At 37.5% G+C, this 25542-nt stretch overlaps 2 protein-coding genes across 2 annotated transcripts in view; one reads left to right on the forward strand and one right to left on the reverse strand.

Moving 5' to 3' along the window:
• Positions 1-5948, forward strand: part of LOC131167849 (rRNA biogenesis protein RRP5) — a 72849-nt gene extending 66901 nt beyond the window's left edge. The window contains exons 31-40 of the mRNA XM_058126853.1: positions 1742-1887; positions 1955-2135; positions 2749-2847; positions 2955-3334; positions 3435-3611; positions 4461-4557; positions 4652-4807; positions 4895-5125; positions 5242-5325; positions 5502-5948. Coding sequence (XP_057982836.1) covers positions 1742-1887; positions 1955-2135; positions 2749-2847; positions 2955-3334; positions 3435-3611; positions 4461-4557; positions 4652-4807; positions 4895-5125; positions 5242-5325; positions 5502-5618 — 1668 coding nt within the window. The 3' untranslated portion in view covers positions 5619-5948. The remainder of the gene's footprint in view (positions 1-1741; positions 1888-1954; positions 2136-2748; positions 2848-2954; positions 3335-3434; positions 3612-4460; positions 4558-4651; positions 4808-4894; positions 5126-5241; positions 5326-5501) is intronic.
• Positions 5949-8394: 2446 nt separating this feature from the next.
• Positions 8395-10342, reverse strand: LOC131167850 (strigolactone esterase D14-like). The gene is made up of 2 exons (XM_058126855.1): positions 9867-10342; positions 8395-8925 (listed from the first exon to the last, which is right to left on the reverse strand). The coding sequence occupies exons 1-2, from the start codon at positions 10289-10291 to the stop codon at positions 8487-8489; spliced, it is 864 nt and encodes a 287-aa protein (XP_057982838.1). The 5' UTR covers positions 10292-10342; the 3' UTR covers positions 8395-8486.
• Positions 10343-25542: the final 15200 nt, after the last annotated feature.

A 25542-nucleotide genomic window follows, 5' to 3' on the forward strand; every position in this document is an offset into this window, starting at 1 on the left:
AATATTATAATTTTAAAGCTTAGTTTATATATACAATATAACTCAACGATTTACATATATTAGATTTTTATTAATTTAAAAAATAATACAACTTGGTCTAATTATTTTATTAGTTATGTGTTTTATGTGTCTAATAGATTAGTGGAGTGTATAATCAATTTTTTGATATTTTTTAAGTTATCACACATGATTAATGGAAAATTATGTTTTATTGGATTTTTATTACTTTAGCAAATAAAATAATGTAACTTGTTCAAATAATTTTATTACTTGTATGTTTTATGTGCCTAATAGTTTAATGGAGTGTATAACGAATTTTGTTATATTTTTTAATTTATCACACATGATCAATGAAAATATTATGTTTTATTATTTATTTAATTTATCACATATGATTAATGAAAAAATTATAGAAATACAAAATTTATATATTATAATTTTGAAGCTTAGTTTATAGACAGACAATACAACTTATCAGTCTAAATTTATTAGATTTTTATTAATTTAACAAATAAAATAATATTATTTGCATGCTTTATGTACTTTATAAATTAATGGAGTGTATAATATATTTTATTTTATTATTTAATTTATCACACAATTAATGAAAAAAATATAAAAAAAAAATCTGTCAACAGCGGTTTATAACAAATTTAAAATTTATTGCCCTTACTAACCAATGTCAATAAGTTGATCTAAAAGATCCAAAATGCATTAAATCTCTTTTTAAGAAGGGCTGTACAGGTAAATAACCCAACATACATAATATTGTATGTGCTTGAAAAGAATTTGGCCATTACATTGACACTCGCTTCCTGTTGTGTAACTTCTACTTGTGCTTCCTTTTGTCCCCATTACTGTTACACTATGCTACCCGCGACTGCTATTGAAAAGCATGAGTACCATGATATGTTGTGCAGGTTCCCCTCCTCCCCCTTTTTAATGTTTCTCCTCTCTTAATAAATCTTTTTTTTTTTCCCAAGTTTATTATGCTATATAAGTTTTGAGATATTGGAGTATTAGAAAGGTTGGCATGTGGACTGGACTGCATTGAATCCTGGCATTTGGGGATAATATAGCTACAAAATTCTCATGTGTAAAGTTAGTGTACATAACAAGATTTTTGTTTTGCATGATTTGATCTCATTATTATTATTATTATTATTATTATTATTTTTTCAAATAATTAGTTCAGTCAAAAAATATATATGTATGTATTTTTAGGAACAATCAAAAACATATATCGATATATACTGTTGTGCCTAGACAGCATGTTTTGTGAAATTTTTTTGTTAAAATTTTAAATCATTCCTGGTCATCATCATGATGCCATTGCTTGTCAGTGTTCTGACAGGGACACTGTTGGATGGTCTTCCTAGGTCTGGCATCGAAGGCATTGTTTTTTAATTATTATTTCCAACATGAATGTTTCTGTTTCTAGTATTTTTTTTTTGTGTGTTTATTAATATTTCCTCAATCATCAATGATGGCTTGCCGTCTTAACATTTGGCCTAGGAATCATCTTAGACAAGTTGAGAGAGATCTATATAACATTAAATCATTAATTTGTAAGTTATTAATGTGGTCATTATCTAATTTATCCAATTGCACTTCTTATTTTTGCGATGGTAACTGATGGTTGACTTATGTTTAAATTGTTGTTTTTAATGTACTTATTTGTGTTCTTCTGGAGCTTGAGTTTAGCAGCTTATTGGCCATCTTTCTTTCTTGGTCTGATTAGGGCTATGTTAAGAATGTGTCATCAAAAGGCTGTTTCATTTTGCTTTCTCGGAGGCTTGATGCAAAAATTCTCATCTCCAACTTGTCTGACAATTATGTAGAAAATCTTGAAGAAGAATTCCCTGTGGGAAAACTCGTGGTTGGAAGGTGAGTTCAGCTACACTTCTTTTGCATAAATAACAATTTGAACAAGTAATAAAATTATTTGGTGCAGGGTGCTATCTGTGGAGCCTTTATCTAAGCGAGTTGAGGTCACGTTGAAATCAAATGCAAGCAATGCTTCAAAATCAGAATTAAATGATTTGAGTAGTCTGCATGTTGGAGATACTATTTCTGGCATGATAAGGAGGGTAGAGTCATATGGTTTGTTTATCAGGATTGACCACACAAATTTGGTAAGAGAATAAAGTGCTCATGCAAATGTATTCCTATGATGACCAAATGTGTTATTGCAATTAATTCTTATGCATGGATATCTGGACACACATTCTGTTGGTTATTTAATGCTGGCTTTGGCTTGGAACTGCCCTGGGCTTACGACCTACTTGGGACAGCTTTGAAGTATCAGTGGTTTCATTGTATAAATGCTGATCTGTAACAATTTAGTTCTAAAGTGATAATTCATTTAAAAATTAGGTCTGAAGGAAGCATCAATTACCAACTTCTTTCAAAAATGATTTAGTTTCTGAATCATTTTTCAACTCCAAGAACATGACTCAGTTGAGTTGTAAATAGACTTGACCTAAAGCTGCACTGCACTACAAAATCATTTTCAATGAAAACTATTCAACAGGCAGTTAGTTGTCAATTGTAATGTCCAACCATTATTTCTTATCAATATCACTTAAAGTTGGATGGTCCAATCATGCAGTCTTGGTGTTTGTTCAACTTTTAAAAGTATTTCTTTATGAAGTAATTTCACATATTTTGATGCGAAATTTTAGTTTGTAGTGGATGTGCACATTGTGGGCTTTGCGTGTTTATACTTTGTGATTTTCAATTGTCTAGGTTGGATTATGTCATGTATCAGAGCTTTCTGATGATCCCATTGACAACATAGAGTCCAAGTATAGGGCAGGGGAAAGAGTTGCAGCAAAAATTTTAAAGGTGAATATTTGAGTGTAGAGAGGGATTGGTTAATATTGCTATTCTTTAATTGATTGAAGGTAGTTGTGGTATTGCTTTTCTTATGTTGTTCCAGCCTCTGTTATCAGGTGGATGAGGAAAGGCATCGGATTTCACTTGGAATGAAGAATTCATATATTGGGGATGATACCGACACTAAAACTACTTCAAAACAAAGTCCATACACTACCATTAAAGAAAATGGCTTTATTAATGACATTCAGATGTTGCCACAGAGCAGTTTACCTGTGATTCAAAATGTGGCTACTGAGTGTGAAAATGGGGAGTCCCTATTTCTTGCACAGGCAGAAGCAAGGGCTTCTATTCTTCCGCTTGAGGTTGTTCTTGATGACATAGAGCACCCCGACATGGATATTTTAGCTAGTCAAAATCAAGAGCATCTCAATGAAGCTGCAATGAGGGATGAAAAAGACACGAGGAAGGCAAAGAAGAAAGCAAAAGCTGAGAGGTGACCTGAAATTATTTTTCTTCGTGGCTTTTTTTTTTTTGGAGAGCTAGGGCTCTGGATTTTCCGTTCTGCCATTAGACAAGAAAATTGTTTTGTATAGGGAGCGAGAAATTAGGGCCGCTGAGGAAAGGCTACTGGAGGAAGATGTGCCAAGAACTGCTGATGAGTTTGAGAAACTGGTTAGAAGATCCCCTAACAGTAGCTTTGCCTGGATTAAGTATATGGAGTTCGTGCTCTCTTTAGCTGATGTTGAGAAAGCTCGCTCAATTGCTGAACGGTATCTTTTTAATTTCATTGTTTGCTCATTGATTCTGATTTTACATTTAGGACAGCTAATGCGGACCTCTTTGTTACATGTTCTATCATTTAGAATTTAATGGAGGATCAAAACTGCTCATAATTCACCATTGCATGAGTATGTTGTTGAAAGTAATGCCTTTATGATGACGCTGATAGAACACACCTGCAGTTGTTTGGTCTGTTTTTAATTGGAACTGGCTTCCTTCAGTTCTATTTAAAACAGGAAATACGTAATATAAAATTTGGAAAATATGGTTTTTACCATGTGAGTGTGCTGGTTAACTAATTTTCTAATAAATTTGGGAGTTTAATTCCCAAAAAGATAACAAGAAAAGGCCTTATATGACAAGTGTCATATTAAGAATAACTGCCAGACACTTTTCCACACCGTTTGAACTTATGTACTGTTAAGCAGGAAATGTGAATAATGGTTGAAGAATTTTTATTTTGCACTTTGAAAAAATATATATTTTTTTAAAAGGAAAATTGGATTCTGAATATCCTGGTATATTTGTTTCAACTATGATAACATAAGTCTAAAGATGAATATTAGTTGTCAATATTAGAAAGCTAAATACTGTGCATTCAATTGGGAAAACCCATAAATTTGTTTCATTAATGTTTGCCTTCAATTCAGTACTGTTGCATTAGCTATCGTTGGATGTTGAAAATGAAGTGGCGCAACAAAGTTGGGACAATAGCTCGAAAAAGGAAATTGTTTAATATGAACCCACTGCAATAAAGTTAAAGTAATAGCTTGCTAGGAAATTATTTATATTTGCAGGTACGCACTAATTTTACTCTTGATTCTGTTTGCATTTTAAAGGGCTTTGAGAACAATAAACATCCGAGAGGAATCAGAGAAGTTGAATATTTGGGTGGCTTATTTGAATCTAGAAAATGAATATGGAAGTCCTCCAGAGGTATAGAAAACTGTGGAGCGTGTTAATATTTTTGTCTCTTATAGTGTTATTCCAGCAGGAATTGAGAGTTTGCATACTTCAATTTTCTTTTCAGGAGGCTGTAATCAAAATATTTCAGAGAGCAATGCAGTTTTGTGATCCTGAAAAGGTGCATATTGCACTCCTGGGTATATATGAAAGGACAGGGCAAGATAAGTTGGCTGATGAACTTCTCAACAAGATGACCAAGAAATTTAAGCGTTCATGCACGGTATAGTTACTCTTGCCCACCATTTTCATTCTATTTCATTCTAACAAATTCTCTAGTTGTCAAAACTTCGTATTTATGGAATTTCAGGTTTGGTTAAGGCGGATACAGAGGAACTTGAACCAACACTTGGATGGAGTTCAATCTATTGTAAATCGTGCCCTACTAAGCCTTCCCCGTCATGAGCATATACAATTCATTTCTCAAACTGCTATTCTTGAGTTCAAGTGTGGTGATCCTGAGAGAGGGCGATCCATGTTTGAAGGCATGCTACGAGAGTACCCAAAGAGAACAGATTTGTGGAGCATCTATCTCGATCAGGTAAATCTACCACCACTAGTGGTTTTCCTTTTTTCTCATTTATTATTATTATTATTATTATTATTATTATTATTATTTCTTTTGCACTTGCCTTAAAACTATCTCTCAAATGATAGGAGATTCGTCTTGGAGACATGGACATTATCCGTTCATTATTTGAGAGGGCAATAAGTTTGACCCTTGCACCTAAAAAAATGGAGGTACATGGCATGATATTCATCACCTCGCTCTCCCCCCACTTGTTGATTATATATATATATATATATATATATATATATATATAGAGAGAGAGAGAGAGAGAGAGAGAGAGAGAGAGAGAGAGAGTTTTCTCATTCTGCTGGGCGTTACCCATTTACCATATTGTTTTAACATGCAGTTCTTATTTAAAAAGTATCTGGAGTATGAGAAGTCCATTGGTGATGAAGACCGAATCGAATCTGTGAAGAGGAAAGCAATGGACTATATTGCGAGCCAAACAGTTGACGCTAGCTGATTCCAGCTGAGGAATGTCAATTGGTCTGCATTAGTCAGAAGTTCGACTTGTTTGGTCCGAGGTTTTTTGGTTGTGTTGTGGACTCTTTAAGTAGGTCAAGAAAATGAGGCCCATATTTTTTTATGACCTCAGCTTGCCTCCAAGGAGTGGCTTTTAAGCCTAGCCTCATAAATGTACATGTAGATTAGTTGTTTAGTATATTTGTTGAATATATTAAATTAAAGTTAATCGAGTTAGCCTTTTCATTTATATCAGGTTCCAAAAAATTTCATATTCTTTAATTCATATCAAGAAGAATGAGAAATGAACAATTTTGGCCTTGAAATGGTTGTGGTTTTGACCCATTTACAGATCTGTAAATGGGTTTGCTCCATGGATTTGAGTGACTGATGCATAGTATTTTGTGTGCCTGAGCTGTGAAAAATCAGAATGGATCTCATTCTCATTCATTCCCTATATTTTGGTTGAAAATGTGTGTTGAGTATTATGGAGCATCATTGTTTTGTTGACGTCAGTCCGTCCATTACAGTTTTCATCCCGTGTTCCACTTGAATGGTTCAAATTAGCATCATTGTTTTGTTTTGATGCTCAGAGTATAAGCCTTTGTTTTAGAAAAAAAAAAAATTATCACAATAAAATTGCATTAAGTTTATTGAACTTTCCCTAAATTTTAAATTTCAGAATCAAATTCCATGCCTTTGAAAGATGATTTAACTTGGCTGAAATCGCTTGGTACACTATCATCCGAAGGAAATTATGCAGTCTCCCTCCCCTTTTCTTTGACCAATGGGTCGTTGAACCAACACTTTTGGGAAAGGAAATTAACCTTGCGAGCTTCCATTATTCTAATCGTTACTTTTGGTTACCCGGTTCTCCGCGTAGGACGCGGGAGGTGTGGGGTTGGTTGTAAAAGCCCAAGAACACTTGAGAAGTTATTGACATCATGACATGAGACTTAAATAATCAATCGTGGTTGATTTTAATAGGGATGGTAAAATGGGTCAAAATTGGATGGGTGATTCGTGATTCACCCATTTAAATTGGATTTGAATTTAATATAAATTAAATTCGCTTATAAATGCGTACTTGAACTCGCCTAACCCGCAACCTAACTCGCCTTGTTTATTAAGCAGGTTGTGCGGATTTAGGTCGGGTACCCGCAATTGACCCATTTAACTTATTATATATATACATTATACAATGAAACCCTACTCGGCTACCCTTCTCCGGATCTGCCTCTCAGCCTCAGGACCCTCAGTCCTCACGCTCACCCACGGCCTCGCCACCTCATAGACTCCTTGCTAGTGGCTACCCATCTCTGGACCTCCCTCACTCTTAGCCTCAGGCCAGGACCCTCACGCTCACGCACGACCTCACAGACTCTTGGCTACGGGCTACCCATCACTGAATCTCCCGCACACTCAGCCTCGGGACTCTCACACACGGCCTCACAGACTCACAGGCGAGAAGCGGCAGTCGGCTCGGCAGAAGCCTCATCCCCTGTTACGGTGCTAGTGTGCTACCCAGATGGCAATCAGCCACATCGGCACTCGGCAGATCTCATTCTCACCTATGCGGGCTCGTAGCGGCAGTAATCCCTAGGGCCCCCACGCGGGCACACCATATCTAAGATCTCCCGAGTCCCGATTCTCAATTCTCACCCAGTAGGCCAGACTGGCCAGTATGCAGGGACCCGCAGTCCCGCACCCGCACCTAGTCTTCTTAGTTCAGTAGTTCACTAGTTCTTGTTCTGGACTTCTGGTTTGTTTCATGATAGAAATGAAATTTATTTATTTTTTAGAAAAATGATTAGTTGTGGAGAGAGAGAGAGAGAGAGAGAAGAAATGATGTTTTTATATGAAATGAAGCAGTGTTTTTTTATTTATAAATTATATTTTTAAAAAGGTGACTTTATGATCGGTTTATTAAATGGATGAGTTTGATTTTACTTATTAGTCACCCGTTAATAAACAGGTCAACCCGAACCTGTTTAACCTCGACTGATTTATAATATGCTCGAATTCGGTCCGTTAACCCGTTTTGCCATCCTTAGATTTTAAACAATCTATCACGTTTAAGTTGCATAATTTCAAATGATTGTTACTTACATATATTTTGAATTCGGATTCCCTATTCCTATTTCGTGGTTTAATACTCCATTCCTTTTTCTTTTTTTAAAAATTCAATCCTAAGAGAACATGAAATGGAGTGGAAGGATCCTAATTCATCTAGATGTTATTAGAGAACCTAATCTTCCTAAGTTGTTTTATCATGATTAGAAAATCTCAATTCTAAAATTTTTCTAAAATTTAACTCTCTTCAGTGGTAGCAACAACAATAGTAACAACAAACCAAGCCTTAAGTCCCACTAGGTCGAGTCAGTTATATGAATCCTTTTTCTTCAATTTTTGTAATCATAGACAATTGCTTTTGATAAATTCGGGCTATTAAATCCTTACTATCTCATTCAAAGTTATTTTAGGTCTATCTCCACCCCTTCTATTGTCCATAAGAGTATAATTTACTTTTCTTCACTGACACACCATCTAACCTATATTGCAAGTGTTCAGACTATTTAAGTCCTCTCCCTTTTCTAATCTTCTACAGAACTAAGCTAAACTTACTACTAATATGTTATATCTTAATCTATCTTTTAGCGTTAAATCACTCATCCATCTAAGCATTCTCATCTCGACAACTTTTATGTTTTGGATATGTTGTTTCTTAGCCTAAAAATATTGCATATTCAACCCAAAAACAAGAATAAACAAACAAATGAGTAATAAAACTACATCCCAATTATTGAAAATATGATGCGCATCAATTAACAAGTACAAGATTCCAAAAGACAAACTACGACCCAATTAATCAATAAAGGTGGAGTACTTTCTTCAACACTTCCAAAAGTGAAAGGTGAGTTGTGAGCTGAGGCAAATGGCCTTTTGTTTCCAGCATCTCCACAGTAGCATTACCATCCCCTAGCCTCTCCTTCATGTAAAATGCAACATTGTCTGGGACTACAAAGTCCATTTTGGATTGGATGATGGTGCAATTTGGCACTCGGACCTTTGGCAAAACATCCCTTAAGTCACTCAGAAACACGGTCTTGGCTACACTAAGGATGGTCTCTGGTTTCATTCTTCTCAGGCTAAGTTCAAACTCCCTTATGGCACTTTCGTCATTCACTCCAACTACTTTCGGAGCAAAAGTTGGAACCCAAGATGTGAAGTTTTGGTCAATTTGGTTAAGGATAGCATCTACTTGGTATCTCTCCAAGCCCCCATTGTATCCCTCCTCATTGAGGTACCTTCAAACAAAAATTAGAAAGAGAGATGTATGTTAAAGAACAAACATAAAACTTACCAAGTATAAATTAGTAGTACTGGTGTTCTAAGATCAGAAAGGACATAGAAGTGACTTATATGCTATATGATAGGTCTTATGACTTGCAAATTATGTGAGTGGTAAGGGCAAGTTTTAAGGTGAGTTTATCAACCTGGACATTTTTAGCTTTATTATTTGACAGCAACAATAATGACAAGAATAAATTGATGAAAAAAATAAAAATAAAGATGATATATGTGAAATACATAAAAAAAAAATTAAGAGAGTTGCAAAGAAATGATGTTAGAAAAATATAAAAGGTAGATGGACAGGGAACTGATGGGAATGTTCTTATTTGATAGTAAATAGCAATATGCTCTATTGTCATCGGCTTGTACCCTATTTAAAATGTTAACACATAGCTCACTTGTCTCATTGAATGCACCTTTGTGAAAAAGATGATTCATGTGCGTTAAGATTCTAAAAAGTGTGATAGTATATTAGATGGAGCAATAGTTATAATAATACATTTTTCATTTGTGTGTAAGAGTAGCTAGCTAATAATATATGGGAATAATGAATCTATCTTCGTGGGTGCAGTGGTAATCATACATTTTTCATTTGTGTGTGTCCAAAGCCTTAAGGGTACCTAGCTAATATATCGAAATAATGGATCTATCTGTGAACAACTTCTTGTGTAATTACTAAGGTCTTTGCCGAGTTAAAACCCTCAAAATTCAAGCTAGATGACTACATATGTTAGTAGCCTAGTAGCTTAGGAAACTACTGAACATATATATATATATATATATATATATGTATGTATATATATATATATGTATGTATATATATATATATGTATGTATGTATTACGTGCGTGTGTGTGTGTGTGTGTGAGAGAGAGAGAGAGAGAGAGTAATGAACCTTGGGGAGCCACACAACAAGATAAGGTGCTCAAACAGTTGGGGTCTTTGAGCTGCAGCCAAGCAGCCAATCATGGCGGACATGGAATGACCCACATACACAGTCTTCTTGACGCCCAAGTGATCAAGAAGGCTGAGCAAGTCCCGGGCGTAGGAATCCAGAGAAGAGTACTTGGTTGGATCATAGAGTTTGGGATTGACATTCCCAGAGAAGGCCAAGTCAAAAACCACAACCCTGAACCACACAGTGAGGTAAGGCAGCAGCAAGTGCCACACCCCTTGGTCCGCTCCAAACCCATGCGCCAAAACCAAATCCATACTCCCATTCCCATACACTTTTGGATTCAGAGCCTCGACCAAATTAATGTTGCTTTCTCCTCCTCCATAGCACACTTCTCCACTTGCAGCTGCAGTACTCATCTCCATATATAACTTTTTTTTTTCTCGGCCGTGTGTGTGTGTGTTTGTTGATTGGGAAAGGGTTGGGAGATTGATTAGTTCATGGGAATATAAAGAGAGGAGGGAGGGGGGGAGCGCTAACGGGTGTCTTGAGGTGCTCTGGGTGAAAGTGGTGTGAGAGGGTTCCGTGTAGTTTGAGGTTGGGTTGGATTTGTAACTTTGTAGGCGTTGTTAACGTCAGTGCCTTTTTCAATTCAGAAAAAAACAACAACGCCTTTTTGGCAAAAAAATTAAACCTTTTACACATGCACCACTCGTTGCACCAAGATTTTGGCACATCACTTTCACTATATATATATATATAATAAGGGAGGGTCCAAACCTACTTTAATACCTAAATTTTAGGCAGCAAACCCTGATTACTTAGATTCATGTTTGATATTATGGGTAATCTCTAAGATACGAATCCAGCACCTCTAACGTATAAAAAAATATTAAAAATTAATTTTTTGGGAGTTTTTTGGGACATTGTTTGTACTTTGTTCTAATTAATACATGTGTATATCCATTTATATACTGAGCTGCCTTGTACACTGTTGGTACGACCCGAATGTGAAATAACACAAATTGCTTTTGAACAAAACAAGAAAGTAGAAATGGGCAAAGATAGGATGGGGATTGGATGAAGTTGTGCAATTTATGTGTTAACAAAGTGTATCCTCCATGAGCATGAGCATGAGCATGGGCATGGGCATGCAGGCTAGATGGAGTTGGGGCACATGGAGGTGTGGAGTAAATGAAACCCAACAAACCAAGCCGTCCCTGAATTTAATGGTGTAAAGTTGAAATGAGCTTTTTGAATTGAATGAAAGGTGTCAGTTGGAAAAGGGTTGTGTCTACTTACACTGTCCTCATTTAATGCCAATGGTTTTAGGTATTCCCAGTCAGTGCAGTCACCCTTTGCTTTTACACTATCATTAATGCATATGCAATTCAGCGGCAACCACTAGTCCTCAACCACGTGAATAGGGGTGACCATTTCCATTTGATTATCTAGAGCTAGCCTTGAATAGAACCCAATCAAAAATCAACATTAATCTAACTATTATTATTATTAGTATTATTATCATTATTATTATTATTATTATTTTATTTTATTTTTTGGAGAATTGAATTGATCTAAACACAAGCTTAACATGCTCAACCATGCATGTGTTTATTATTATCACTGTTGTTTATGTTTTAGTCTATAGCATTTTTCATTGGTGATGTAATATCAAAATTTAGAAAATTTGAATTTGATACTGGTTTGATATGAAGTTAGTATACAAAGTTGTGCTATATATGATTTGATTTGATTGGAAGAGAGAATGAGAGAAAGATAGAAAGGAAAAAGTTAGGAAAGTGGAGACAATAAGAGATATGAATAGAGGGATAAAGTGGGGTGGAGGCCAAATTTAGAGTTACATTTACCCTAAATATTGCCTAAAGCGTAGCTATAGATACAAGAGATAAATTCAAAAAAATTTAAAGGTCTAGTAAAAATTAGGACTATTTTCAGTATTATTAGTCTAATTATTATAGTTGACTTTTATGCCCGATATGATTGTTTGTCTTGTCCTTAATAATTGGGTGACCTTCATCTAATGACTAGAGATAGGGGTGAGCAAACGGTCGGTTCGGCCATATTCGGTTAATTAACCGAATTAACCGAAAATTTTGGTTAAAGAATACTGTTAACCGAACCGACCGAACCGTTTGGCCTCACCGAACCGAACCCGACAGAATTTCTTTTTCGGGTAATTCGGTTAACCGAATTTAACCAAGAAGTGAGGGAAGTGGGGAAGCCGTGAGGCGTGAAGGTGTATCCGAGAAGTGAGGGAAGGGGGGAAGCCGGGAAGGTGTATTTTATTATCCAAATTTTGGATTGATGCGGAGGAGAGGTGGTTAGGGAGACGATTGGGCTCGAGCGAGCTTGACGCCGATGAGGAGTCATCGGGGGTGGTTCTCACTTCTCAGTGAATTGGTATGTGCGCGAGAGAAGAGAAATGAGAATGAGAGGGAGCTTGTGTGCTAGTGACGTCGTGACGATGGACGGCGACGGCGACGGCGATGGCGGTGCGGAGCAGTGAGTTCGGATGAGCGAGGGAGAGGCAGTGACTTAGTGATGGCCCTCCGATTTCAGAGAGCAGTGACTGTGTAGTTTGTGTTGGTGACGATGGCCGGCGATGGCTACGGCGATGGACACAGACGAATAGATGATGGCATCGCATGAAGATGGAGTCTGGTGGTGTGGACTACGGAGGACAGAGCTCAGGTGAGCGAGAGAGAGGCAGATTGGCAGTGACTCACTGCTAGTGAAGGAGGGCCTTCTGTGTTCTGGCTTCCGAGAGCAGTGAGAACTGAGAGTGTCTGAGTGTGAGACTGAGTGAGAGTCCGAGAGAAAACCAGAATAATAATAACCAAAATTTAATTTACTAATTTATATTTAAATTTTAATTAATTATTAATTTGGTTAATCGGTTAACCGAATTAACATTCTCCATTCACCGAACCGAAACCCGATTCACTGAAATGTTGGAAAGCATAACCGAACCGACCGAACTGAATTTTTTAACCGAACCGAACCGACCAATTTCGGTCGGTTAATTCGGTTTTCCCGAATTATGCTCACCCCTAACTAGAGACACCTATCACCTAGGTTGATAATTAATTGTTCACCTTGTCTAGTAAGTGGACGACTTTTGAAAAAATAAGCGATTTTCCTTGTAATTCCATGGATGGTTTGGTGATGAATGATTCACCTCACATGGACGAGTGCCATTTATTCAATCGACACTCATCATATCACTTATGTAACTTGTCATTTTAATTATTAAGTTGACATCATGGTAAGTGATTTGCCTTTGTTTACTATGTGTTTAGGTGATTGATATAATCAAACGATTATTACCATGTCTCATTTTTTTTTATTTTTTGGAAAAAGAGGGCGGGACCTCCTATCTTTATTAAAAAAACTACTCATTTATGGAAGAAGAATACCGTGGTTCCAACCTTGAGATTTGGGGAAACAAAATCAAACCCCAAGAATCTAAAACTGACTTAACCGACTAATTCAAAACCAGATTATTACCATATCTTGTATTTTCAAGATATTCTCTTAATAGCTTAAAAATAGAGTGTTTTTAATGTTGTGCTTTGTAAACTTTGCAATCTTTAGACTTAGAAGTTGGTACTTGTAATGTTCTAAAGTTATTTTTATAAATTTTGTTGGACTCAAAGGTGCATCCATCAAACAAGTACAATAAAAAATTGGTCATATTAAACAGAATATATTTAATTGTTAGAGTAAATTCACTATTTTTAGAATTGATCACATTTTCTACTCTCTCTCTCTCTCTCTCTCTCTCTCACACACACACACACACACAGAGGAAGATATTTGTCAATACATGGCCTATAATTTAAGAGAATATATGGACACAGAGACATTGAATTATGGCCGTATGGAACCTTTCTAGTTGGACCTTTGTGCTGTTGGTTTCTTTCCTTGTCATCATAATCAGAACAAAACTCATTTAGCCCCATAAAAAGAAACTAGTTTGTCCTGTATATGACAGAAGAAAACACCTTTTGCCTTTTCCAGAATTTGGTGAGCTACTTCAGACTTTGACCATAATCAGATTTGAGCCAACCTCCCAAGCAACCAACCACAAACCCACCCTTTGATTAGTGTAACCATCTCCATCCAATTTCCATTCTGACCACTTGAGCATAACACTTTTGCCCCCTAAAAAATAGTTCATGAGAATGAAATCTAAGTTGTGACCATAATTTTCTTAGTGCATGCTTAATGTAGAATCATGATAAGCTTCTTCCATCTAATTTCTGGTGCCTTTGATAAGAGTAACACAATTCTGTGTAAGACCCACGTACAAATCATTGGCGTAAGATCGTGAGAAATAGCTTGCAGCCAACTATAAATTGAGGCATGTAATATCTAAGATTGGGTTCTCCATGTTGACAGATCTCAATCTTCTACCCTAGAAACAGCTGCTCAAAATACAAGCACCTCCTGCAAATGATTCTGAATACTCAAATAACAAATTGATTTTTACATTGAAAGTCTATGATCCAAATCCTAGTACAAGGAGGAATCTGATAAGTCAACACCTACCATTGTACTTCCGGTCAAGCCCTCAATCGCTTCTCCAATCAAGCCTCAATTCTCTCCTTGAATCTTAAGGATCTGGGAGGGGGTGAGTTGGTTCAGCCCTATTGAGCCTGTTTGCTCGAAACCCATATCATCCTGGCTCGAGAACCCTTGAGAAAAAATGTGGGTCGTCGATGGTAAGCAAAATTCAGGGTAGAGGTTGGGCTGAGAGGAAGAACAGAGGGAAAAGAGAATAAGAAGTAGAAGAAGATGATGATGATGATGATGATGGAGGAGGAGAAGAAGAGGGGGAAGAGAAAGAAGCAAAAGATTCAGAAGGGGGAGATAAAGAAGATGAAGTAGAGGGAGAGGGCGAAGAAGAAAAAGAGGGGAGAGGGTCTAAAGAAGAAGACGGTGATGAAGCGCCTTTCATAAAAGGTTCGAGTGCTTTCATTAGCTCTTCCCCAAGTGGATATGAGAAAACCAGTCTGCTACCGCAGGTATCTATAGCTGCCGCCATGCCTCCTCAGCTGTGTATGCAATAACTAATCCGCACAATATCACAAGCAAAAAAGATCCATAAAATCTTTCCAAAACCAACCTGTTTCTTACCAAAACTAAAGAACAGGTTAGATTTTTAAGACAAAACAAGCTAAAAAACAGAGATTAAATCTACTGAAGCAACCAAAATAGGAACCAAAACCAACCTGAGGGACAGAAAAACAAACCCTTTTAGTTGTTTTGATCAAAGAAAAAACCAAAACTAGCTTTACCAAAAACTAAAAAACAAACTAAAAAAAGAACTGGATCTCGATTTTGAATCACTTGGCTTTCAAAAAACACCCTCACGGGTATGCTTTATACTTGATTAATTTTCCCCAACACAATTCTTTATCCATTAGTTTATGTGGATGACATCATCATCATTAGATCATCACTGCTCATGTGATTGCCTTCATCACTGTTCTTTACACACAATTCTCTCTTAAGGATCTTGGTAATCTCCCATATTTTCTTGGGGTTGAAACTCACTTTACTTCTAATGGTTTATTTTTGTCTCAAAAGGAAATATATCTAAGACCTTCTGCATCGAGTTAACATGGCCAATGCCAGTCTCTACCTCTCTTGCAACTATTGAAGCTCTCACATTGTCAGATGGCTCTCGACCACTGATGCTACCTTGTATCGCCAAACTCTTGGGTCGTTACGATACCTCTCCTTGACACGTCTTGATGTGTCCTTTGCCATTAACAAGTTGTCTTAGCTAATGCATTTTCCTTCCACCCTTCATTGGTCAGCAGTTAAACTGTAAGAACCTAAACCGTAATATATGAGTTTAATTAATTAAGAGAGGAGCAAAATGATAATTAAACAGGCTTCGTCGACGAAGCTAGAGTTCGTCGACGAAGGCCATATATTTCTTGTCAATGAGGCGCAGGGGTTCATCGATGAGGAGAAACCCAGAGGTTTATGGGAATGTGACGAATTCAGAGGCTCGTCGACGAGGAGAGGCTGAGGGGTTTCGGAAAATCAAAAATCCCAAGCTCGTCGACGAGCTATCTATATTGTCTCGTCGACGAGGACGCCATTCGTCAATGAGAAGTGGTCAGGTCAAAGGGCTATAAATAGATATTTTCATTACTTCTCAGTTAAGAAATCTCATTTTCTTTCTCTATCTCTCTAGAAACTTAACCCACTCTCCATCTCTCAAGATTTCTTTGCTATTCCTCGTGGGAATCATTGATCCGAAGTTACCAAGAGGATCGTGGAAGGATTCTCTACAATATCTACAGATTAGATTTTCGTTTTGGGAATTTTCGGGTTTTGGCTCAAAATTGAGATAAGGCTCGGTTTTCATTTTTGTTTTGGTAGTTTTGTAGAAAACAGAGTCGTGAGTATATTCTGTACTGTATGTTGTAGGGTTAAGAACTCGATTCACAGTTTAGGAGCCTTGGAGTTCAGGATTTGCCATTTGGGAAAAAGGTAAGTGGATTCAGTTTAGGTCAGTTATTTTTGAAATCGGACTCGGTAGAATTGTGGTTCACGGTCCTCTGTGCATTTTGGTTACTCATTTGGGGGAATCTAATAGGTAAATTATGAGTTTTTCATGACTACAGTTTTGGGAAAAAGGGGGTATTGGGTTGCATCCTTAGTTTTGATGGAAAACCATGTGTATATGGTGATTTAGACTGTGTAATAGGGATGATCATGCCTTGACTTTATTTAAACTATATATATTTTGAAAATATGATTTTTGGATTGCCAAATGGGTGTGGTTTGTTTGGTTATATGAGCATGCATGGTTGTGTGTTTATTGGAATGCAATCGGAATCGGGTTTTGAGTTGTTCTAGGTACTGAAGAGTGTCTGGCTCTATATCCGAGGGCATATGAAATTGTTGTGCCATGTTTGGCAAGAGTGTTCGGCTCTATATCCAAGGGCGTGAGCCTTACTGGATGATCACCGAAGGGTGTGGATCCACCAGATCGCACCGGATGATCCCATGGGAGCCTTGGGTTCACCATGTACCGGGGATGCCGTGTATCGTGGGCCGGCTACAGGCTGACGCCAGGTATTGCGGACCGTGTAACGACCTGCCTAATTATCTAATTTTTTTTCCCACTGTAACAATTATCATACTCTGATATCATAACATTATCCTAAGCAGCAAGAAGCATAATATAAACAAACAATTCCATACATAGTGATATACCACACTATACAATACCAGAGTGCTATCATGTTTCCCAAAAGAATATATACATGTGTTACTGAATCCCCAAAATTGCCCTCAACTAGCTAGGGTAATACAAAAATGCTCCCCAAAAACGATACTCACTCTCTGTCAGGGCACTACTGAAGCCCTTCTATTTGCGAGCCTGATCTACTCGCCTACCTGGATCACCTGAAAAATATATCAACACTGGGATGAGCAAACACTCAATAAGAGAAAATATGCTATTACTAGTGTGTGGCAAATGAGCTACTATATATCATGAAATCTGTTTCATATAAACATGAATAACTGAGTACAAAAGTACCGTATAAATAATAAAGCACAACACCCCTTTTCCTTATTGCTTAACATATCAGTATTATGGTTATAATTTAAAATACTTATAGTGTATGTAGTAGGATCCCTGTTTCTGTAAATCAATACGTAAGTAATAGTAACTGAAACTATTCCCTGTGGCTATTTATATCATGACATGCCCCTCATGACAAGGTTGTGCAGCCCGTAAGCTGGATTTACCTTGGTTGGCCAACCAGGAATAAATCACTGAACTCTGTCAGTCGACCTGCCTTCATTCATTGTACTGTATCTTTGGATGATTTGTTTGATACAGAGACAAGTTAAATTATATTTTCACCCTTGGGTCCCATTTTCGGGTTCGTGGTGTGACATAAATGCTTGCTCCGCTATCTGGTTGGAACTCTTGTGTAACGACATGCTCATCTTAATATATAATAAAACATTATAAATAAATAGTCAACTCGAATCCGGGTGTAGCGGGGACACCTGCCATACACAGTGGAACCTAGGCAGCAGTAAATGTAAATCACATTCATCAACCATAAATTATATAATACTAGAATCTACTATATTCCCCAAAGATACTATATTTATATACAATCTTTATAACATCAAAATAAATCTAAGATTTTACAACAAAAATCTCCTCATCCTACATCAAAACTTACCCTTCTAGCAAGGAAGCTCAACTCACTTAGCGACGGCCCTGACCCGCCGGTCTCTTCGGGTTTCCTGAAATAATTTAAGCTTAGGGTGAGACACCTCTCAGTAAGGGTAGATAAATTAAAATCAATTGTGTGGTGTAATACATATACCGTACATTTCACATACCATAAAACATAAATCGTAATATGGTTAGATAAACATATAATTTCATACTTCCAAGTAATCATACTAATCATGTATTATCTGATATAATCTATAATACTGAAAACTACCCAGGATGTATAGCTACCTAATGTCATGTATTACCCCCCATGACGGGTTGTGCAGCCCAGGCGGGACCTGACAATGGCTAGCCGACCACTGCCGAGTCAAAAATGTCTGTAAATACAATGCCGCCACACCCTGGTCCGGACTCCCAAGTGGACGTCTACAACTCTACACTGAAAGCCACATCGGCTATATATCTCCCACCCCCTTGTGAGGTGGTTAGTACCAATATGAACATATATATCTGATCTATAAGCTACGATACCGTGCTCCTGAAACTGAATTAAACTAACATCCGGGTTCTGATAACATATAGTACATAAACATATACTGTTTATCGTAAATCAAAGAATAGCATTCTCTGAATCCTACATTAACATAATAATTATGGCCTCGCGACGAAAACATGAATAAATGCAGCCTTGCACTGAATAATATGAACAATTACAGCCTTGCGCCGACCATCAATTACGGCCTTGCGCCGAACATATCATATATTCTGAAATCATAATTTACCGTGTTTATCATGTCATTCCTGAAAATATTTGTAAACATGCTTTATTTTGCAAATCTAACTCAACATGGTATAATATATATAAAACAATATTCATGCCACACGAATTGAATGAAACCATATATTCCGTTCTGAAATCACATTTCCTATACCATTGCAGTATTTTTCCAAACTTACATTTTCTCAATTATACTCATATATAATCACATGCTTTCTGAAAATTATTCTACTATTAAATAATAGTAATTTCAATAAAAAATAACTGTTTTAATTTATCCCTTTACTTGGCAACTAAAGCGTTCCTTTATAATACTGGTCTTACACCCGTAGGAAACCCTGAGTAGTACCCTGAAAATGATAATTCCCATAACTAAACTTCAGTATTTATTCGAGTACATCATTTTCTTCAACTGTAGAAAGACCAAATTTTGAATAAAAAGTCTTACCTCAACTCAAGGATGAATTTCAACTTGCTTCCACCAACGATCCACTCTAGCAGGTTTGGAGAGAACTTCCCCAGGAGCGTCGTGGTGGCCTCAAATAGTCGATCCGACAACTCATGGGGCCAAAATCGAAGAGAGAAGAGGGAGGAACCATAGGGGGAGAGAGAGAGAGAGGGAGTGATTTCTGATTTTCTTCTACATTAAAACCGAGTTTCACACTATTTATACTATAGGTTTCGTTGACGAGTCACATCACCTCATCGACGAGGTCAATAGGCAATTTGTCGAATAACTCTCCCCTTCGTCGATGAAATTTAGAGTTGCCCAAAAAAAATCCTCTTGGTATCTTCTTGTCGACGAAACATACCCTCGTCGACGAGACCCTATGTTATCCTCGTCGACGAATCTCCTGTATTCTTCGACGAGTCCTTGATTAAATTCCTCGATTATTACTCTCAAAGTGCAATGTCGTTGACGAAGTCTGCCGCCTCCTTTTGTTTCTGTTTCCATTTCCCTCCCTCTTTATTATTTAAATACCATTATTCTTCAGGTCATTACACCTTGACTATGGCATCACGATTTGCAAAAACTCACCTTGGATACTTCATGCATTTGCCGACGCTGATTGGGCTGGTGATCTTAATGATTGGACTTCAACCTCTGCTTATATTATTTTTCTTGGTGCCAATCCCATCTCTTGGAGTTCTAAAAATCAAAATACTATCGCTCGCTCCTCCATCGAGGCCGAATACAACACCATTGCCTCTACCGCAGCAAAAGTAAATTGGGTAATGAATCTCCTTTAAGAGCTGCGTGTACTTGTATCCCCTACTCTGGTCATTTACTATGACAACGTGAGTGCTACTTATGTATGTGCCAATCCAGTCTTCCATTCTTGTATGAAACACATCGCCACTGACTTCCACTTTGTTTGTGATCAAGTTGCTACCGATCACCTACATGTTTCCCATGTTCATACTTTTGATCAACTAGCTAACTCTCTTACCAAGTCATTGCCTTGGTTCCCCTTTCTTACTCATCAAACCAAGATTGGTGTGCTCAACATCTAGTGAATCTTGCGGGGGCATGATAAGTCAACACCTACCTTTGCACCTCCGGTCAAGCCCTCAATCGCTCCTCCAATCAAGCCACAGTTCTCTCCTTGAATCTTGGCTGCAATTATGCTGCATTTACTGTGTATATCTCCAACGTTCATTTCTTAACATGTATAAAGTTATGCATAGCCTTGTATCATTTACCATTGAAATATACAAGATTAATTTCTTTCTTCAAATCTACTGAATGGGGACAAGCCATCCATTGCATCTAGCCAATATTCAAGCAGCCAACAAGATTACAAGCATCTGCCAATAACAATCTGGGGGTAACCACAAAATCATTTAGAATTTTTTCTTTCATAGTTATGATTTTTTATGAATAAAATAAAATTAAGCCACATTCCAACATGTCATCCTAAAGCATGTTTAAAAAGCATAAGAAAACTTTCCAAGAAGGTCCAAGAAGTCTTTGGCCTTAAAACACTGTAAATTATTGACATATTTTTGAAGTTTTCGTGTAGCACCCCAAACCTGATGGGGCCTAGAGTGCTATTCTCCATACATATATCTCCAATACCATATTTAACGACCCGAACCCAAACTAGGGTACCAGGTACACCTGTCCATAACTCAATTTAAAATCATGCAGCAGAAAATATTTTAAACCTCAAAACTATACCAGAGTTCTAATACCACCATAATTACACATGTACCTCCAAGCATTCATACTACATCCTAAATAGACAAAAACATATCTATACACATATCAGTGTCTCACAAACACTTACTCTAAGCTATAATAACTAAGCCCCCTCTTGGAGCTCGCTAAGCTCGGCTCCCTGTATTTCCTGAAATGCTAAAATTATTGGGGTGAGACACTTATCAGTAAGATAGAATAGATTATTATCAGTGTGTGATAACATGAGTTTTAGTGTAAGCAAAATATATCCATTAATTAACTTTAAATGAGATAGCATATAAAATTGTACTATTTGAAAAAACATATTTTTCTTCTCAAAACATACTTTGGTTGAATAAATAGCTTTGTTTACATAAATCTACATATATGCATAGAAGAACCTCCCTCAGTGGACTAACATCATGTAAAACCTCTATGATCAGGTTGTACGGTCTGAAGACTGGACTTAACCTTGGTTGACCTACCACTAAGTTAAGTCCGATTTGCCTACCGCGACCTGGTTCGAACTCCAGGAGGGTACAACAACTCTTCGCGGCCACATCGACTATCCGATTACCAACACTCTCAGAATAGTGTGGCTGCACTAACATATCTCACTTGCTACGGTACTAAGCTCTCACATATCTGGTCCATCAGAGTTCATAAACCATATAATGCAATTTATATAATAAAACAGTAAAATGATCTCATATTCTTAACATATAAAACGTATAAGTATTTTCACAATTTTCCAATCATTCACAAATCAGTATCGAATCATCATTTCATAAGTTGGTATCAAATCGTCATGTAACGACCTGGAATTTCTATCCATTTTTTTTCTATATTAATATTTAATATATGATACCTTGCATGGCATAGCTGACATCATCACGGTCCGAAGTGGGATCGTGGTATCCTGTACATTTTATAAAACACCTAGGTAGCAGAAGTGTAAGAAACCAACCCGAGAATTTCATATTTAATAAATAACAAAAGGGTAAAAAGGAAAATTTAGCAGGCTTCGTCAACGAAGCCATTGTTCTCGTCGACGAAGGCCTTCATACTCTTCGTCGCCAAAATTCAGAGCCTTGTCGACGAAGAGATACCGAACGAGTTGTAAAATATCAGATAAGGTTTGTCGCTGAAGGAACCAGTTCGTCGACGAAATGTGTAGATGATTCTTTTACGAAGGTGCCGTCTCGTTGACGAATTGGACCGGGTCAAAGTGTCACGCCCCAAACTCGGAAATGGGACCCAGGGTGAATTTAGTAACCTAACCTGTCTCTGTATCAATTTAAACATACATGATACAATACAAATAAGAACGTCCGATCCCGTGGGGTACACGGTTGCCCTATATATATACTCATACCAATCCATACTCATCAGATACGGAACGGAATACAGTCTTTTATACATAAATAAGATCATACCGGAGTCTATACAAACTAGGACATACATTCCCATAATACAAATATACCCCAGGTGTCTACAAAAACCATCACGACAACCTGGATACCAAAACTCGTACCTAAAAGGTATTAGCAGTAGCTACGACACCCCTTGCTTCCCAACGCTAGGATGCTACTTACTGCTACCTGAAGGTCCTAAAAATATTGTACGTACATTTAGAGTGAGACACCTCTCAGTAAGGAAGAAAACAGTTTATATCAGTGCGTGGCATACCAGTGTCATTTTACATACTTCATAACACTATATATACGATACAATTTGAAACAATTCGTACAGTTTCATAATATTCCATATAGTTCCAGTATTTTCACAAAACCATTCTAGTTCATATGATACCCAACATATATACATACATACATACATACGGTCAGTGTTGTCACACTAGTTCGCAACTACACCATGTCACCTCATCTCACAGCGATTACATTGCTACATACGCAACTACGCTGCAACGATCAAGGCCCAATGGTGAATCCATTGCCTCATACGCAACTACACAAGGTCACCTAGTCTCACAATGATTACATTACTACACATGCAACTACGAAAATCTACGACTCAGGCCCAATAGTGATTGCATTGCTACATACGCAACTACACAAGGTCACCAAGTCTTACCATGATTACATTGCCATATGCAAAACTACGCTACAACGACCTAGGCCCACAGTGAATCCATTGCTTCATACGATGTAGCATATAGCTCACACCACTTCGGTGACCAACCGGAATTAGACTGGTGATATTTCACACCCTCGGATATAGAGCCGGACACTCTTGCCTACGGTAGTTAACCGATCCATGGCACAGCGTATGGTAATTAGCCGCCACATAGCTGTTTCGGCGTACTGTAATTAGTCACCACTAACCGATTTCATAAAACCTAGAATCATTTTGAAACTCACGTCCCTATACATTTCAGCGTACGGTAATTAGCCGCCACATAGCTGTTTTACAAATACCTGGAACAAATACATACATCCATACCTACCACACTTATTTGGTTTACAGCAAATCATATCATTTACAATTTCAAGTATACAGTTTATGTAAATATGGATTACGGTCACCTCAATAATACAGTTTTAACACAACCAACAGATTTCCAAACAAAATAGAGATGATAGCCGAAATCCCCAATTTTCCTGAAAACTGTAACCCAAAAATCTCACATTTTTACCTAATAGATTTCCCTAAATAAGTAGCCAAAACATACATATGATCGTAGCCTACAGGCTTACCGATCCTGATTTCAAAAATGGACTGATATAAACGGAATCCCCTTACCTTAACTCGAAAACTAACTACGAACTCTACGGTCCTCAAAATTACGAACCGAGACTCCGAAACCTACAAACCATAGTACAAAACATACTTACAATCTGTACTACTATACATATACTGAATCAAAAACGAAAATCGAGCTTTACCTCAATTTTGGCTCGAAACCCGAAATGGCTCCAAATGAGATTCTGATCCACTAGAAATGTAGAGAATCTTTCACTGATCCTCGCAGTAACTTTGGATTTGCGATTCAGGCGACAAATGGCGAAGTAATCGAGGAGAGAGAGAGAGAGAGAGAGAGAGAGAAAGAGAGAGAGAGAGAGCTTCAAATCCTAGAGAGAGAGAGAGAGAGAGAGGAAAGCCAAAACTTAGCAATGAAGCAAGCCCAAAAGATCTTTTATAAGCCTTTGACCGGAGGATATCGTCAACGAATTGGTGTCTTCGTCGACGAGGTCTTCAGGGATTTTGTCAACGAGACAACGATTTTGTCGACAAATCCTGATATTTAAAATTCCCAAACCTCTGAATTTTGTCGACGAGAAACCTTCTACCTTCGTCGACGAATTATGGTCTCGTTGACGAAGTCTGCAAAATTCCATTTTTACCCCTCTTTTACATAATTAACCCGTACAACACAATTCGGGTTCTTACACAAAGGGGCTATAAATATCATATTGCTTTGCTTAGAGTCTAAGTAAAATCAAACTTTCCCTCTCTCTCTCTCTCTCTTTAGAACCAGCGGAATCTCTCCTTCTCTCTTTGATTCTTCGTTGTTCGTCGCTTGATTCAACGATCCAAAGTTATTATGTGGATCAGGGGAGGAATCTCTACAAGATTAGTGGAACGGATCTTCGTTTTGAGGATTTTTGGGTTTTGACCCAAAATCGAGGTAAGGGTTCGATTTCGTTTTCGTTTCAGTAAATATGTAAAGAATAGAATTGTAAGGAAGTATTTTTCTTTGTTGTTTAGGTTTTGGTACCTCGGTTCGTAGTTTTAGAGTCGTAGAGTTTGTATTTTGGTTATTAGGTTAAGGTAAGGGGATTTTGTTTATATCAGTTATTTTTGAAATCGAAATCGGTAAACATGTAGTTTACAATTGTATGTATGATTTGGTTACTTATTTGGGAAAATCTATTGGGTAAAAATAAGGGATTTTCGAGTTACTATTTTGAAAAAATTTGGGGGTTTCAGGTCTCATCTCTATTTTTGTTGGAAAATCGTATGTTGTATAAAATTGTGATATTGAGATGACCGTACCTATTGTCATGCCCCGAACCCCGAAATGGGACCCAGGGGTGAGAGTGTAACCTAACATGTCCATGTATCATACAAATCATCCCAAAGATACAGTACAGAGGATGAGGGTCCGACCCCGTGGGGTTCCTAGGCACCCTAAACACATCCAAACACAATCATACATGCATCGGAACAACTATACATACATATGCAGTATCATACCAGAGTCTATACAAGAGCAGACACAATGCTCTATCAAAACGTAGAAATGGGTGCCCAACACATCCCAAAATGGCAACCCACCAAAATTACAGTCCTAGCACTTACCCAGCGCTAAACGCGGTACACCGGCCACTAAGCTCCCTACACTAGGACGCTAGTTCCAGTTACCCGAAGGACCTGTAAAAAATGTACGTACAGCAGGAGTGAGACACCTCTCAGTAAGGAAGAACACAGGTTATATCGGTGT

Source organism: Malania oleifera, chromosome 11 (assembly GCF_029873635.1).
Source record: "Malania oleifera isolate guangnan ecotype guangnan chromosome 11, ASM2987363v1, whole genome shotgun sequence".
Taxonomy (NCBI): Eukaryota; Viridiplantae; Streptophyta; class Magnoliopsida; order Santalales; family Ximeniaceae; genus Malania; species Malania oleifera.